This window comes from Somniosus microcephalus, chromosome 4 (assembly GCF_052327205.1).
Source record: "Somniosus microcephalus isolate GS21.2 chromosome 4, FLI_Smic_1.0, whole genome shotgun sequence".
Classification (NCBI taxonomy): Eukaryota; Metazoa; Chordata; class Chondrichthyes; order Squaliformes; family Somniosidae; genus Somniosus; species Somniosus microcephalus.
In genome coordinates this window covers 61,351,319-61,367,131 of record NC_140990.1, presented here as the reverse complement: position 1 = coordinate 61,367,131, position 15,813 = coordinate 61,351,319, and the positions used below count along the sequence as shown (strand labels likewise).

The 15,813-nt window shown below is 45.3% G+C and overlaps 1 protein-coding gene across 1 annotated transcript in view; it reads left to right on the top strand.

Moving 5' to 3' along the window:
- Positions 1 to 10,343, top strand: part of LOC147119027 (uncharacterized) — a 70,145-nt gene extending 59,802 nt beyond the window's left edge. The window contains exon 4 of the mRNA XM_085984014.1: positions 10,293 to 10,343. Within this exon, the coding sequence (XP_085840140.1) occupies positions 10,293 to 10,343 (51 nt within the window). The remainder of the gene's footprint in view (positions 1 to 10,292) is intronic.
- The last annotated feature ends 5,470 nt before the right edge of the window (positions 10,344 to 15,813 follow it).

The window sequence follows — 15,813 nt, the reverse complement described above, 5'->3', positions numbered from 1 at the left end:
AAGTTAACGAGCGTGACGCAAAAGCTATCGGCCTCTCTAAACCATCAAGGAATTTATGTGACAGAACCGCCCCAATGCCGTAGGGAGACACATCACACGCCAGCCTGATTGGCAGTGCTGGGTTGTAGTGAGCCAATACTTCCCTTGAAGTGATTAAGTCCTTACTCTTCTGAAAAGCACGCTTACAATCATCGTTCCATTTCCATGCTACCCCCGTTCATAGCAGGGCGTTCAGTGGGTGCAGAATTGTCGACAAATTCAGCAAAAACTTATGATAGTAATTCACCAACCCGAGGAATGACCTCAGTTGCGACACATTTTCAGGTGCTGGGGCCTTAACAACCGCTTCAATTTTGTCAGGGGACTTATGTAACCCCTCTTCATCAATCACGTGGCCACAATACGATATCTGTTTCTTTAAAAATTCACACTTGGGGCGGTTGGCTCGCAGCCCATGTTCCCGTAGTCTAGTGAGCACCTGTTCTAGGTTGTTAAGGTGTTCACTGTCATCTTCACCTGTTACAAGGATGTCGTCCAAGTAACACTGAGTCCCCGGAATCCCTTGCAGGACTTGTTCCATCGCTCTTTGCCATATCGCCGGAGCCGATGCTACTCCGAATACCAATCGATGATACTGGTAAAGACCTTTGTGAGTGTTTATCGTGAGATACTTCCTAGAGGACTCTTCAACCTCCATCTGCAAATATGCTTGTGCTAGGTCAATTTTTGTAAAACACTTCCCTCCAGACAGTGAGGCAAAGATGTCTTCTATCCTTGGAAGAGGATATTGTACTGTGTGAAGGACAGGGTTCACCGTCACCTTGAAATCCCTACAGATGCGAATCTTCCTTGGCTCTCCGGACTTATTGCTTAACGTTTTCTTCATGACAGGAACGATGGGTGTCGCCCACTCGCTCCAGTCGACCTTAGGCAACACGCCCGCCTTCTCCAGATTCTCCAGCTCTGCCTCGACGGCTGGGCGAATTGCATATGGTACCAGTCTTGCTTTGAAAAACTTGGGAACTGCATTCTCTTCTATTTTTATCGAGGCGGTTACGCCTTTAAGCGTGCCCAGTTCTTGTTGAAATACCTCTTTGGCGTTAGCTAAGATTGTTGACAATCGTCCAGGAGTGACGTCTTCATCTTTTTTACCATCCACCGTCATTGCATGAATGGAATGCCAATCTAAGTTTATCTTCCTGATCCATTCCCGTCCCAATAACGGTGGTCCACCATTTGGCAGTATGTAGAGATACAATTTCTGTATTTTCTTGCCATTGTATTCGACAGGCACCCTTATTTTTCCTCTGGGGTATACTTTTTGCCCCGTATACGTCGTCAAGATGATGGATGTCTCTCTCAAGGGTATGTGTGAAAATAGCCGCTCGTAGTCTCGTCGATTCATGACGGTTAGCGCTGATCCTGTATCCAATTACATTTTAACTTGGGACCCTGCTATCGTGAGGGTGACCCAAATGGTTCGGTGATCCTCTTTTGCAATTACATTGTGAAGTTTGAGACAGCTTAGTCTCCTGTTTCCGGATTCACTATCGCTCATCTGGTCTTCGGAACTACTGTCTGTCATCTTTTGTACTTTCTTGTACGGTTCCTTAGTAGCCTTTTTGTTGTCGCTGGTCTTCTTCCCAGACCTGCAAACTCGTGCAATGTGTCCAATCTTCCCGCATTGTCTGCATATTTTGTCTTTGGACCAGCAGTCCTTCTGGTCATGGTTAGTTCTGCCGCAGCAATAACATTTTGCAAATCCCCGTGTCATTTCGTGGGTGCCGTATTCCTGTGGTTTTTGTTGAATTTCTGCAGCTCCCCTGGCTGCTGCTTCATACGATACTGCCACGCTGAAAGCCTTATCTAGCGTCAGCTCTTTTTCTGAGAAGAACTTCTTCTGTGTTCCTTCACTCAGGAGTCCACAGACAAATTTGTCCCGTAGGGTATCTGCCAGTCCTGCTCCGAACTGGCAGTGCTTTGATAGCTTGCATAGTTCCGTAAGATACTCAGCATTGCTCTCATCTTTGTGCTGAGTTCTCCTGTGGAATTTAAATCTTTCTGCTATCAACAGCGGTGCAGGGTTTAAGTGTTCCTGTAGGACAGCAACAATTTCGTTAAAACTCTTCGCCTTCGGTTTGGCTGGAGTAATCAGGTCCCGCAATAGGCCGTACGTTCTAGCGCCCATTAAGTTTAGCAATATCGATGCCTTTTTCCCCTCCGCTATTTCGTTTGCCTCGAAATATACCTCGACTCTTTCCACATACGTGATCCAGTCCTCTAATGTATTATCAAAAGCAGTGATACAGCCAGTCTTCGGCATCTTGCAAATCTAAAATGGTGCCTCCCGCGCTTTGCCTTCTTCCCCGATTTAACAAAATGGCACCTCCCGCGCTTTGCCTTCTTCCCCGCTGTTGTTAGCGCTGCTTTCCACGGTTTCTTGCACGTTAAATATTGATTCTTTTTCTTTTATTATTTTCCCATCGTGGAGCGGACCCTCTGGGACACTTCCCTCCCTCTTCATAGGTCCGAACGCTGCCCGGCTTCGAAGCACCGGCCGCACCCTGTGTGCTCCACCCTCTCTCTCTCTCTTTGCTTCCCGACTCGCTGCCCGGCCCCGTTGAAAAGCCACCCGATCGAGCTTCAGCCCGCCGCAGCCCAGGAAGGATCAGAGCACTACCTGCCACCAGCCCGATTAGCTGGGAAACCACAGACCGAGGAACCCAGCCTGGCTCTGGACAGTCTCTCCTGCAAGTTTTAAATCCGATGATTGACGGTTGACGCCCGTTTCTCGAGTTTCTTTGGGCTCTATTTTTTTTTTTTTTCTTTCTTCTGGCTCCGACCTTCAACAACGTCGTCTGAGGTGCTGCCGAGTTGCAGGTAAGTTCGTTTCTTACTCGTCGCCAGTGTTAAGTCCGTGAATGATTGAGACACGGACCAGCAGGAGTGAAAACAAACAAGTCTTTACTGGTGGAAGTCAATAGTGAAAAACTAACAAACAGAGGCTCTCTAGCGCCTTTTATACAGGGGAGGTCATGCCGGTACTGCAGTCTGAGACCAGTTATTCTCTTAAAGGTACATACACAACAGGTTGTTTAGATGATTAGATGGGCAGAACAGTGGCAAATGGAATTTAACCCTGAAAAGTATAAGGTGATGCATTTTGGGAGGACCAACAAGGCAAGGGAATACACAATGAATGGTAAGACCCTAGGAAGGACAGAGGATCAGTGGAACCTTGGTGTGCATGTACATAGATCCCTGAAGCCAGCAGGACAGGTAGATAAGGTGGTTAAAAAGGCATTTGGGATACTTGTCTTCATTAGCCGAGGCATAGAATATAAGAGCAGGGAGGTTATGATGGAGCTGTACAAAACCCTGGTTAGGCCACAGCTGGAATAGTGTGTGCAGTTCTGGTCCCCACACTGTAGGAAGGATGTGATTGCTTTGGAGAGGGTGCAGAGGAGATTCATCAGGATGTTACCTGGGCTGGAGCGCTTCAGCTATGAAGAGAGACTGGACAGGCTGGGGTTGTTTTCCTTAGAGCAGAGAAGGCTGAGGGGGGACCTGATTGAGGTGTACAAAATTATGAGGGGCATAGATAGGGTAGATAGAAAGGAACTTTTCCCCTTAGTAGAGGGGTCAATAACCAGGCGGCATAGTTTCAAGGTAAGGGGCAGGAGGTTTAGTGGGGATTTGAGGAAAAACTTTTTCGCCCAGAGGGTGGTTGGAATCTGGAACTCACTGCCTGAAAGGGAGGTAGAGACAGGAACCCTCACAACATTCAAGAAGCATTTAGATGAGCACTTGAAACGCCATAACATACAAGGCTACGGACGAAGTGCTGGAAAATGGGACTAGAATAGACAGGGCTTGATGGCCGGCGTGGACACGATGAGCCGAAGGGCCTCTTTCTGTGCTGTATAACTCTATGAGAAATGGGGACTGGTCAGGGAGCGTCTGTAAATGGAGGAGAAATGGTGACTGGTCAGGGAGCGTCTGCAAATAGAGGATAAATGGTGACTGGTCAGGGAGCGTCTGCAAATGGAGGATAAATGGTGACTGGTCAGGGCGCGTCTGTAAATGAAGGGGAAAGGGAGATTGGTCAGGGGGTGTCTGTAAATGGAGGAGAAATTGTGACAGGCCAAGGAGTGCCCCTCACCAAAATTGTGAAATATTACAGAAGAAAAGCTTATAAGGAAGGACAGAGTATTGGAAAGAAGGTTAGAGCCAGAGTCAGCACCTTCAGGGGAGGAGAGGGAGAGGAACCAGTGAGTGTAGAACTGAACCCAGCCAGAGTCAGTACCTTCAGGGGAGGAGAGGGAGGGGAAACAGTGAGTGTAGAACTGAACCCAGCCAGAGTCAGCACCTTCAGGGGAGGAGAGGGAGGGGAACCAGTGAGTGTAGAACTGAACCCAGCCAGAGTCAGCACCTTCACGGGAGGAGAGGGAGGGGAACCAGTGAATGTAGAACTGAACCCAGCCAGAGTCAGCACCTTCAGGGAGGAGAGGGAGGGGAAGCAGTGAGTGTAGAACAGAACCCAGCCAGAGTCAGCACCTTCAGGGAGGAGAGGGAGGGGAAGCAGTGAGTGTAGAACAGAACCCAGCCAGAGTCAGCACCTTCACGGAGGAGAGAGAGAGGGGAACCAGTGAGCGTAGAACTGAACCCAGCCAGAGTCAGCACCTTCAGGGGAGGAGAAGGAGGGGAACCAGTGAGCGTAGAACTGAACCCAGCCAGAGTCAGCACCTTTAGGGGAGGAGAAGGAGGGGAACCAGTGAGCGTAGAACTGAACCCAGCCAGAGTCAGCACCTTCAGGGAAGGAGAGGAAGGGGAACCAGTGAGTGTAGAACTGAACCCAGCCAGAGTCAGCACCTTCAGGGGAGGAGAGGGAGGGGAACCATTGAGTGTAGAACTGAACCCAGCCAGAGTCAGCACCTTCAGGGGAGGAGAGGGAGGGGAACCAGTGAGTGTAGAACTGAACCCAGCCAGAGTCAGCACCCTCAGGGGAGGAGAGGGAGGGGAACCAGTGAGTGTAGAACTGAACCCAGCCAGAGTCAGCACCTCCAGGGGAGGGAGAAAAGTCGACCGAACGGAAAAATGTTGGCGATGGTGCGATGGGTTTGAATTTCAGCACAGGGAGGAGGGAGAGTGTGTGGGACGGGAATTTACAGCTTTTGGGGAACAAGAGAGGAAAGAATGTTCCATAGAAACTAGAATTGTCTGTCCTGAATTTCTATTCTACTTAGAATGTTGTCTTTTCTAAACTCCTTTTACAGGGTATTAGAAGGGGAGGATTTACAGACGGGAAACTCAAACCAAACATCACGTCAAGATCTGACAGATACACTCGATTCATCAGGACCTGAATATCATCGGCCTTTGAATGTGGAAGGAGAAATGTTTGTCTGTTCTGTCTGAGGGGAAAGATTTCAAACATCAGTGTGACTGGAAAAGCACCGAGACACACACACCCGAGTGATAGTGTTCCAGTGCACTGACTGTGTGTGGTGATTATTTCCTATGTTTAATAAGAAGTATTGTGATTGGTGAATGGGGTGGTTGTTCTCTGTATTAGTAAGAAGTATTGTAATTGGTTGTTTGTTTCTACCTTGAGATATATGCTGTAAACTCATTGGTAGTGGATGTCAGGTGATTTGTGGTGGCCATCTTAAATTCAGTTCTCTCCAGTCATTGTGGGAGACTGGTGTTGGAAGATGTGCTGCTGGGTTTTTAAAGTTAATAAAGCCTAGATTAGAAAGGCAAATCTATTTTTTATTTCAATTTATTAACTTTTTATCAGAATGGAGCGATATCTTCAACCGGAATGATTCAATGCTGACCCTAATTCTGCAGGAGTGGATGATAAATAGAAACATTGGTATTGTACATTTACAAACTTTTTGCGTGTGTTGGAACAAGAGTCTCTGAATAAGCTGAATATGCTGATCAACTACATTGCTCCGGATGTGTATAAGTATATTTTGGACTGTAAAACTTACGAATTGGCTATTTCTACATGGGAGAAGATTTTTGTTAAACCAAAGAATGAGGTATTTGCACGTTACCTTCTATCTGCCCGTAGGCAGCAGGTGGGAGAATCTTTGGATACTTATTTACAAGCACTTCGGCACCTTAGTGCTAACTGTAATTATAAAGCCGTGACGGCCGAAGAATATAAGGAAGAATCGATACGGGATGCTTTTATTAATGGACTACTGTCTAGATCAATTCGTCAGCGGTTGTTAGAAAATAAGACTTTGGATCTCAAGAGTGCTTTTGAGCAAGCTTCTACATTGGATATGGCTCAGAGAAGTTCGGATTCTTATGCTCTTTCTAATCGGCCTGTGACTGTGGTTTCGGCAGTTCCGGACGAAAAGGAATTAGGTGGACTTAATGGGAGTGGTTTACTAGATTCTGAAATAGTTTCTACTCCAACAGCTCCACCTTCTACTTCGGCGGCTGTTGCCTCTAGGATTCAGAAGTGTTATTTTTGTGGGAACGTCCGGCATCCTCGTTTGAAGTGTCCTGCCCGGGAGGCTGTATGTAGTAAATGCGGCAAGAGAGGTCATTATGCACGTGTTTGTAAATCATTAGGTTCAATTACCTCCTCTTCTGCGACTATTCAACCTGTAGAGAGGGCGTTTATTGCATCAATTTCTGCTGCATTTGCTCATGGCCTAAACAAAGCTATAGTTATGGCCCAAGTTAATGGGTTAGAAGTGAAGGCTCTCATAGATACGGGCAGTACCGAGAGTTTTATAAGTCTTCAGTTTGCGAAGGAAAAGTGTTTGAAAATCTTGCCTGTTACTTATCAGGTGTGTATGGCTCAGACGACCCTTACTTCACAAGTAGCTGGTTGTTGCCTTGTGAAATTGATTCTTCTAGGTAATACGTATACTGATATACGCCTAACTGTTTTGCCTAATCTTTGTGCGGATATTTTGATTGGTCATGATGTGCTTAAATTACACGAGTCTCTCAGTCTTTCGTTTGGAGGGACTAAGCCACCCTTATCCATTTGTGGATTAACTTCTTTATCCATTTCTCCATTATCACTTTTTTCCAATTTGATGCTGGATTGTAAGCCAATTGCTACCAAGTCAAGAAGGTATAGCAGTCAGGATAGAGAATTTATTAATTCTGAAGTCCAATGTCTTTTATTGGAAGGAATCACTGAACCTAGTTGTTCGCCTTGGCGGGCTCAGGTAGTTGTCACCACTAACAAGAGGCATAAGAAACGAATGGTGATAGACTACTCTCAAACTATTAATAGGTATACTCAATTAGATGCGTACCCTTTGCCTAAGATTGATGAGCTTATCAACAAAGTATCTCAGTATAAGTTTTTTAGCACTTCTGATTTAAAGAGTGCTTATCATCAGATTCCTATTGTTAAGAGGGATCAACCATATACAGCCTTTGAGGCTGGTGGAAAGCTGTATCAGTTTTGCTGAATACTATTTGGTGTTACTAATGGTGTTGCTTGTTTTCAACGGGCAATGGATGCTTTTATAAGTGATAACTCTCTCTCTGACACCTTTTCATATTTAGATGATATCACGGTGTGTGGTAAATCAAGGGTGGAGCATGATTCTAATTTAGAAAGATTCCTTCAAGCTGTGGAAAAAGTTGGTTTAACTTTTAATAAAGAGAAGTGTATCTTTTCGACTACTGAGGTAAATCTACTGGGGTATATTATCTCGGGAAATAAGATTAAACCAGATCCAGAACGTCTGCGACCATTGATCGATTTACCTTATCCTACAAATTCTAAGGCTTTGCAACGAGTTGTTGGACTGTTTTCTTACTATTCTAATTGGATTGCAAACTTTTCACAGAAGATCCGGCCCCTTATATGGGTTACGACATATCCTCTATCATGGGAGGCCAGGACATGTTTTGATAAATTTTAAAAGGATATCCTAGGAGCAGTTGTGCATTCTATTGATGAGCAGGTTCCCTTTGTGATTGAGACGGATGCTTCTGATTTTGCAATTGGGGCTACTCTCTTCCAAAATGGAAGACCTGTGGCCTTTTTCTCCCGTACTTTGAACAATAGTGAAAAAAGGCTTTCTTCAATAGAGAAAGAGGCATATGCAATAGTAGAAGCACTGCGTAAATGGAGACATTATTTATCGGGGCGACATTTCACGTTGGTAACCGATCAAAAATCTGTGTCCTTTATGTTTGATGTTAAACATTTTGGAAAGATCAAAAATGATAAAATAATGAGGTGGAGGATTGAGTTGGCATGTTACCATTTTGATATAGTTTATCGTCCGGGGAAGGATAATGTTGCTGCTGATGCACTGTCGAGGGCTTATTGTTCTGTGATTCACGGAGATACGCTTATTAATCTTCACAATGCCTTATGTCATCCTGGGGTTACGAGGATGATACACTTCGTACGCAGTAAGAATTTGCCCTTTTCAGTTGAAGACGTCAAGCGGATGACTTCATCATGTTCTATCTGTGCTCGGTGTAAACCGAATTTCTTTAAGCCTCAACGAGCTCATCTTATAAAGGCTACTTCTCCTTTTGAACGTTTGAGCATTGATTTTAAGGGGCCTCTTCCTTCAACGACTCAAAATCGATACATATTTACTGTTGTGGATGAGTTTTCAAGGTTTCCTTTTGCTTTTCCTTGTGCAGATGTATCAGCTGCTACAGTTATCAAATGTCTGACTCAACTTTTTGTCATCTTTGGGATGCCTGCGTATATCCATTCGGATCAAGGAAGTTCTTTTATGTCTTCCCAGTTGAAGGAATACCTTCAGAGTCGGGGAATTTCTACTAGTAGAACTACCCCGTATAACCCCCAGGGTAATGGACGGTGCGAACGATACAATGGGGTGATCTGGAAGGCAGTTATGTTGGCTTTGACATCCCGGAATCTTAAGAATACACAGTGGGAAATGGTACTGCCTGATGCCCTGCATTCCATTAGATCATTGCTTTCAACGGCTACTAATGTGACCCCCCATGAAAGGCTCTTTAATTACCCACGGAGATCTACTACGGGATATTCGGTACCTTCATGGCTTACTATGCAGGGACCTGTGTTGCTTCGACGCCATGTTAGATTGTCAAAATATGATCCTTTAGTGGAGGAGGTGGAGCTGTTGGAGGCAAATTCCCAATATGCTCATATTTGATTCCAAGATGGGAAAGAAAGTACTGTTTCAATTAAAGACTTGGCTCCTTGTGGTGGCCAGCCCTCTTCCGAGGATACTAATAATAGTCATGATTCAGATAATGTGGATGTTGTTATAGATACTACGAATGCTTCCAATCCTATTGCAGATAATTATACTTCTATTAGTCAGCCTTTGATGGATGTTCATGACCATCCTAGTTTACTTCCTGATGGGATTTCCAATCCGGAAACCGTTGATAATCGGGATATGGATAGCCTTCCTGCAGAAGATACTTCGATGTCTCCGAGTGTGGGAGGGCAAGGAATTTCACCAAGGTTAAGAAGGTCAACACGAATAAGATATCCGGTCGACCGATTGAAAATGGACTTATAAATTGATAGTAATGTTTTAAAATTGTTGAAATATTATATTTGTATTTTAGTTGTAAATAAATTAATTATAAATTGTAAAGGTTATTTAGGTTGGAGCATGTTTTAAAAGGAGGGGTGAATGTGGTGATTATTTCCTATGTTTAATAAGAAGTATTGTGATTGGTGAATGGGGTGGTTGTTCTCTGTATTAGTAAGAAGTATTGTAATTGGTTGTCTGTTTCTACCTTGAGATGTATGCTGTAAACTCATTGGTAGTGGATGTCAGGTGATTTGTGGTGGCCATCTTAAATTCAGTTCTCTCCAGTCATTGTGGGAGACTGGTGTTGGAAGATGTGCTGCTGGGTTTTTTAAGTTAATAAAGCCGAGATTAGAAAGGCAAATCTATTCTTTATTTCACTGTGGAAAGAGCTTTAACCAGTTACACAGCCTGAAAAAACATCGCACCGTTCACAGCGGGGAGAAACCGGACACGTGTTGTGTGTGTGTGTGTGTGTGTGTGTGTGTGGACGAGGCTTCAACTGATCATCCAACCTGGAGAGACACAAGGACACCCGCACCATGGAGAAACCGTGGAAATGTGGAGACTGTGGGAAGGGATTCAATTACCCCTGTTAACTGGAGATTCATCGACGCCTTCACACAGGGGAGAGGCCATTCACCTGCTTCATGTGTGGTAAGGGATTCACTTGATACATCCAACCTGCTGACACACCAATGAATTCACACTAGGGAGAGGCCGTTCACCTGCTCCGTGTGTGGGAAGGGATTCACTCGTTCATCCAACTTGTGGACACACCAACGCGTGCACATGTGACTGCAGGGGTTGGATTCTGATGTTAATCACATCCAGGACTGAACCATGTTCATTCTGACAGTTGGGGTTTGTTTCAGCTGATGTTAGTAACCCCTATAACTGGGCTGGAGTTTAATCTGTATCAGTGTCAAATAAATGAGCTTTGTTTCTCACACACGCAGTGTGTCGACAATAACATGAACTGATTGAGGACTTGTTACAAACTCAGTGGAATCATCTGAGAACTGAGTTCCCACAACTTGTTAAAAGATGGATCTACAAGATGTCCAAGTCTGACAGGACAGAATATTCTATTATATCACAGGGTCCACTTCAACCCTCCAGGGCAGTGAGTCCTTGTAATATTGGATTTTAACCTATGGGAAATATTCTGATAATCTGTTATTGTCACGGGGCAAAGCAGCCTTGTTACTTTAACATCCATTTAATCAAACTCAATGGGCAATCCGATCTCCAAAGGAAAACGTCTCCTTAAAGCTGACAGTGTCGGCAGTTCTGCAGCTCATTTCTCAGTGTGAGCGTCTCAGAATGAAAAGCTTTAACAACAGCCGATGTTTCACAAAGGGAGACCTCACCAGACCAAAGGCCATTGGTGGAGTTTAATGGGCTGTTTGTGTCACTGGGCTACAGGAGGCCATTTTTAACTGAAGGAAAACTGCTCACAGCAAACAGTGAGTTTAACAGACTGTCCCTGGTCCACTCAAACCCCCACCTTCTCTCTCTCTCACTATTTATGGGCACTGCTGCAGTAATTGCTCCTCTGACCTTTCCTCTCTTGTCCCTCCTACACCCCTAATACACGGCCCGACACAATCTCCCTCCCCCTACATCCTCACTGTGCTGGAATCCACACCAGTCTCCCCATCTGCTCCTTGTTCTCTCCCGGGATCCTAAAACTACTGAACTCACTCTTCCCCTCCTGAAGTCTACAGGCTCTAAAACTGAAGCTTGGTGCCCCTCAGTCCTGACTCCTTGATTTACCTCCCCTTCTCTCCTCCTCTTTCCCCCTTGGTTGTGTTCCACACTCTGGGCCTTGGGCCTTCCCCGGGGATTCTCAGTATGAACAGGTGGGATGTGTTTGGAGACAGGGTGTCCCGGCTCTCCACCTTTAAAGGGACAAGGAGACGACCAGCTGGGCTGAATGGCCCTGCTTTATGACATCACTGCAGTGCCTAGCAACCAGCCTCCCTGAGCCCTGCTCATTATGGGCTGGGTTTAGCTCAGTGCTGTTACAGGAAGGGAAACAGAAGCAGGATTCGCCCCGTGTGGAGCCCAGGATTAATGGGGAGCAGTACAGGATCAATTTATACCTTATTGAGTGAGAAATGTCATTGTCCCGGACACTCCCTGTCCCTCGGTATCTGTGTCGGGCAGCGGCTGATGGGTTTACTCTGTATCTAACCCGTGCTGTAACCGACTGGAGAGTGTGTGATGCTGACACTAGGGGCTCAGGTCCATGAGCACAACATTTAACACAAAGATGATCTGATAAACCCATCAGCTTCTCCCCTGGACAAAGGTCCTGAAGGACAGGGAGTGTCTCTGATATTTCGGTCAGTGTCGTTGATCAAGTTTAAACATCTCGCTCACATCTCCTCTCACCCTGCTTTGTTCTAATGAGAAGTGCCCCAGTTTCTCTCATCTCTCCTCCTGGGAAAGAGAAGTTCGCCTCAGTTAGAAACTCAAACAGGCGCTTCACTGCAGGCAGGCCATCATGAGGAAACATTTCTTTACCCAGTGAGTTATTATGATCTGAAATGCACTGCCTGAAAGGGTGGAGGAAGCAGATTCAAGAGTAACTTTCAAAAGGGAATTGGATAAATATTTGAAGGGAAAACATTTACCGGGATATGGGGAAAGAGCAAGGGAGCAGGACTAATTGGATAGCTCTCCCAAAGAGCTGGCACAAGCATGATGGGCCGAATGGCCGCCTTTTGTGCTGTTTCATTCTCTGATTCTCTGATAACTAAAGCCTCTCATCCGTGGTATAACCTCAGTGAATTTATTCTGCAGCCTCTCTGTGGCCCCGACATCCTTCCTAGTGTAAGATGCCCAAAACTTATTCTAACTGCAGCCGAACCGATGATTTTGTTTTCTACGCCCCATTTATAAAAAACCTCGGGTAACATTTTTAAACCACTTTATAAACTTGTCCTCCAACTTTTACAGATTTGTGTGTCTGATCTCCCTGTAGATTTTAAAGATATTAACATAACATGGCTGAAATACATTGACATCAAATGTCTGATATAATGTGTATTATGGGAAAGAGAAGTTTAGTCTGAGTTAGAAACTCAAACAGGCATTTCACTGCAGACAGGTCGCCATGGCAACACTGATAAGACATTCCATTCACTGAATCGACTGGTTGGAATCTGTAATCAGATCAGGGGAAAGAACAGTTTGTCTGTTATTAACCACAATATAAGCTTAGAATCATAGAATGGTTCCAGCACAGAAGGAGGCCATTCAGCCTGTCGAGCCCATGCCGGCTCTCTGCAAGACCACTTAAGCGAGTCCCACTCCCCCGCCCTTTCCCTGTAACCCTTCAAATGTTTTTCTTTCAGGTACTTATCCAATTCCCTTTTGAAAGCCGTGATTGAATCTTCCTCCACCATCCTATCAGGCAGTGCATTCCAGATCCTAACTACTCGCTGTGTAAAAAAGATTTTCCTCATGTCGCCTTTGGTTCCTCCGCCAATCACCTTACATCTGTGTCCTCTGGTTCTCGACCCTTCCGCCAATGGGAACAGTTTCTCTCTATCTACTCTGTCTAGACCCCTCGTGATTTTGAACACCGCCATCAGATCTCTCAACCTTCTCTGCTCTAAGGAGAACCACCCAGCTTCTCCAGTCTATCCACGTAACTGAAGGCCCTCATCCCTGCAATCATTCTTGTAAATCTTTTCTGCACCATCTCTAAGGCCTTCACATCCTTCCTAAAGTGCGGTGCCCAGAATTGGACACAATACTCCAGTTGAGGCCGAGCCAGTGTTTTACAAAGATTCATCATAACTTCCTTGCTTTTGTACTCTGTGCCTTCCTTGCTTTTGTTGCCTCTTATTGCTGGCTCCAGGCACTGGAGCGGTTCCTGTCTGTTCAGCTCTCAGCTGCAGTCAGTACCTGGGCCGGGCTCAGCACTTTACCCAGCACATCTATGTCCACGTTGTCATACTTGACATGGAGGGGCTGCGCAGGCTTCTCATCCACCTCGGTCAGGGCGAGAGGTCCCGACCACTCGTGCAAGTCTATGGGCATGTTGCGGCCGCACTGCGGACAGCCCGGGCTTAGGCTACATGAGCTGGAGCCGCGTGAGCTACACTGGAGAAGGTTGAGATTCCAGAAATAGTGGGGAACCAAGGGGCTAATGAGAGTGAGGAACTTAAAGTAATTCATATCAGTCCAGAAAAAGTACTTGAGAAACTAACGGGACTAAAAGCCGACAAATCCCCTGGACCTGACGGCCTACATCCTAGGGTTCTAAAAGAGGTGGCTGCGCAGATAGTGGATGCATTGGTCGTGATCTTCCAAAATTCCCTAGATTCTGGAAATGTCCTCATGGATTGGAAGGTCGCAAATGTAACCCCACTATTCAAGAAAGGAGGGAGAGAGAAAACAGGGATCCACAGGCCAGTTAGCCTGACATCAATCATCGGGAAAATGCTGGAATCCATTATTAAGGAAGTGGAACAGGGCACTTAGAAAATGATTATATGATTAGGCAGAGTCAACATGGTTTTATGAAATCATGTTTGCATAAAGCTCAAAAGTGGGTTCCAAATCATTAATGCTCCAGCTTCTAAGATTGGGAAGTGAACAGCTGTGAAATGGTAGGTTTTAGACCACTTCTGCAGCTTTCACCTATTCACAGCAATCCAAAGTCATGAGAACCCGACACACTTACCTGACCTGATAGCCGCTCTCCGGGAACCTCGTTAAAAACCTGGGAAAATGGTAAGTACATGGGAAAATGGTGCTTAACTACCTTTTATCAAGTTTTTAAGTATCTAAATTGGCTGATCGGCCGCTTGGTGTCGGGTCTGTTCAGGGATGACAGACCCGACACTTAGGAAACTCACAAGAGGGCGGTTCAGAGCAGGATACCGACCCGCTGTCAGTTTTTGTAGTTTTGACAGCGGACTCGCCGCCAAACCCGCACTCTGAGCACTGGCAAAATTCAGCCCTTAGAGTACTGTGTCCAGTTCTGGTCGCCATATTATAAATAGGATATAGAGGCACTGGAGAGGGTGCAGAGAAGATTGAGAAGGATGATACCAGAAATGCAAGGGTATACATATCAGGAAAGGATGAATAGGCTGGGTCTCTTTTCTCTTGAAAAAAGGCTGAGGGGTGACATAATAGAGGTCCTTAAAATTATGAAATTTTTTTGATAGAGTGGATACTGTTATGTCCCCTATGAGACTTTTAGTATTGTGTTTTGTCTCCCCCTAGCGGTTTTACTACTTACCTCCTTATTGTTGATTTATGTCATGTGACATGATGAGAAAGTGAAAGTAAAACACAACCACGAGGGAGCCCAGAATTCATGGCTGGTGATGTATACAGTATCTAAGGTAGTAATCTCTGGATTGCTACCAGTGCCACGAGCTAATAAGTTTAGAGAGAGTAAGATAGGTAAGCTAAATACGTGGCTTGAGCAGTGGTGCAAGGGAGAGGGATTTAAATTCTTGAAGCATTGGAACCAGTTCTTGGGGAGGAGTGACCTGTACCAAGGGGACGGTCTACACCTGAACTGTGAGGGAGCCGATGTCCTCGGGGTAATATTTTCTAGGGTGGTTCGGGAGGATTTAAACTAATTTGGCAGGGGGATGGGAACCTAGGTAGTGGAAAAGAGGGAAGTCATATGAAGTCAGAAATAGATGGTAGAAAGGTGAGAAGCAATAAGCAAAGGAGAGAAACACAAAGGGCCAAACTAATTCATAATGAGAGTGTGAAAAAAGCAAGCCTGAAGGCTTTGTATCTTAATGCTAGAAGCATTAGGAACAAGGTGGATGAATTAGTTGTGGAAATAGAGGTAAACAAGTATGATTTGATTGGGATTACAGAAACGTGGCTGCAGGGTGGGCAAGGCTGGGAACTTAACATCCAGGGATATACAATATTTAGGAAGGATCGGCAAAAAGGTAGGGGAGGTGGGGTAGCATTGCTGGTAAAGGAGGGGATTAATGCAATGGAAAGGAAGGATATTAACTCGGATGAAACGGAATCTGTATGGGTAGAAATGAGAAATAGCAAGGGGAGGAAAACGTTAGTGGGTGTGATATATAGGCCTCCAAATAGTAATATGGAGGTGAGGGAAGGCATAAAAAGGGAAATTAGAGAAGCGTGCGATAAGAGCACAGCTGTCATCATGGGTGACTTTAATTTACATATTGATTGGACTACCCAAATTAGTAAAAATTCTGAGGAGGAGGAATTCCTGGAATGTTTTCGGGACGGTTATCTGGAC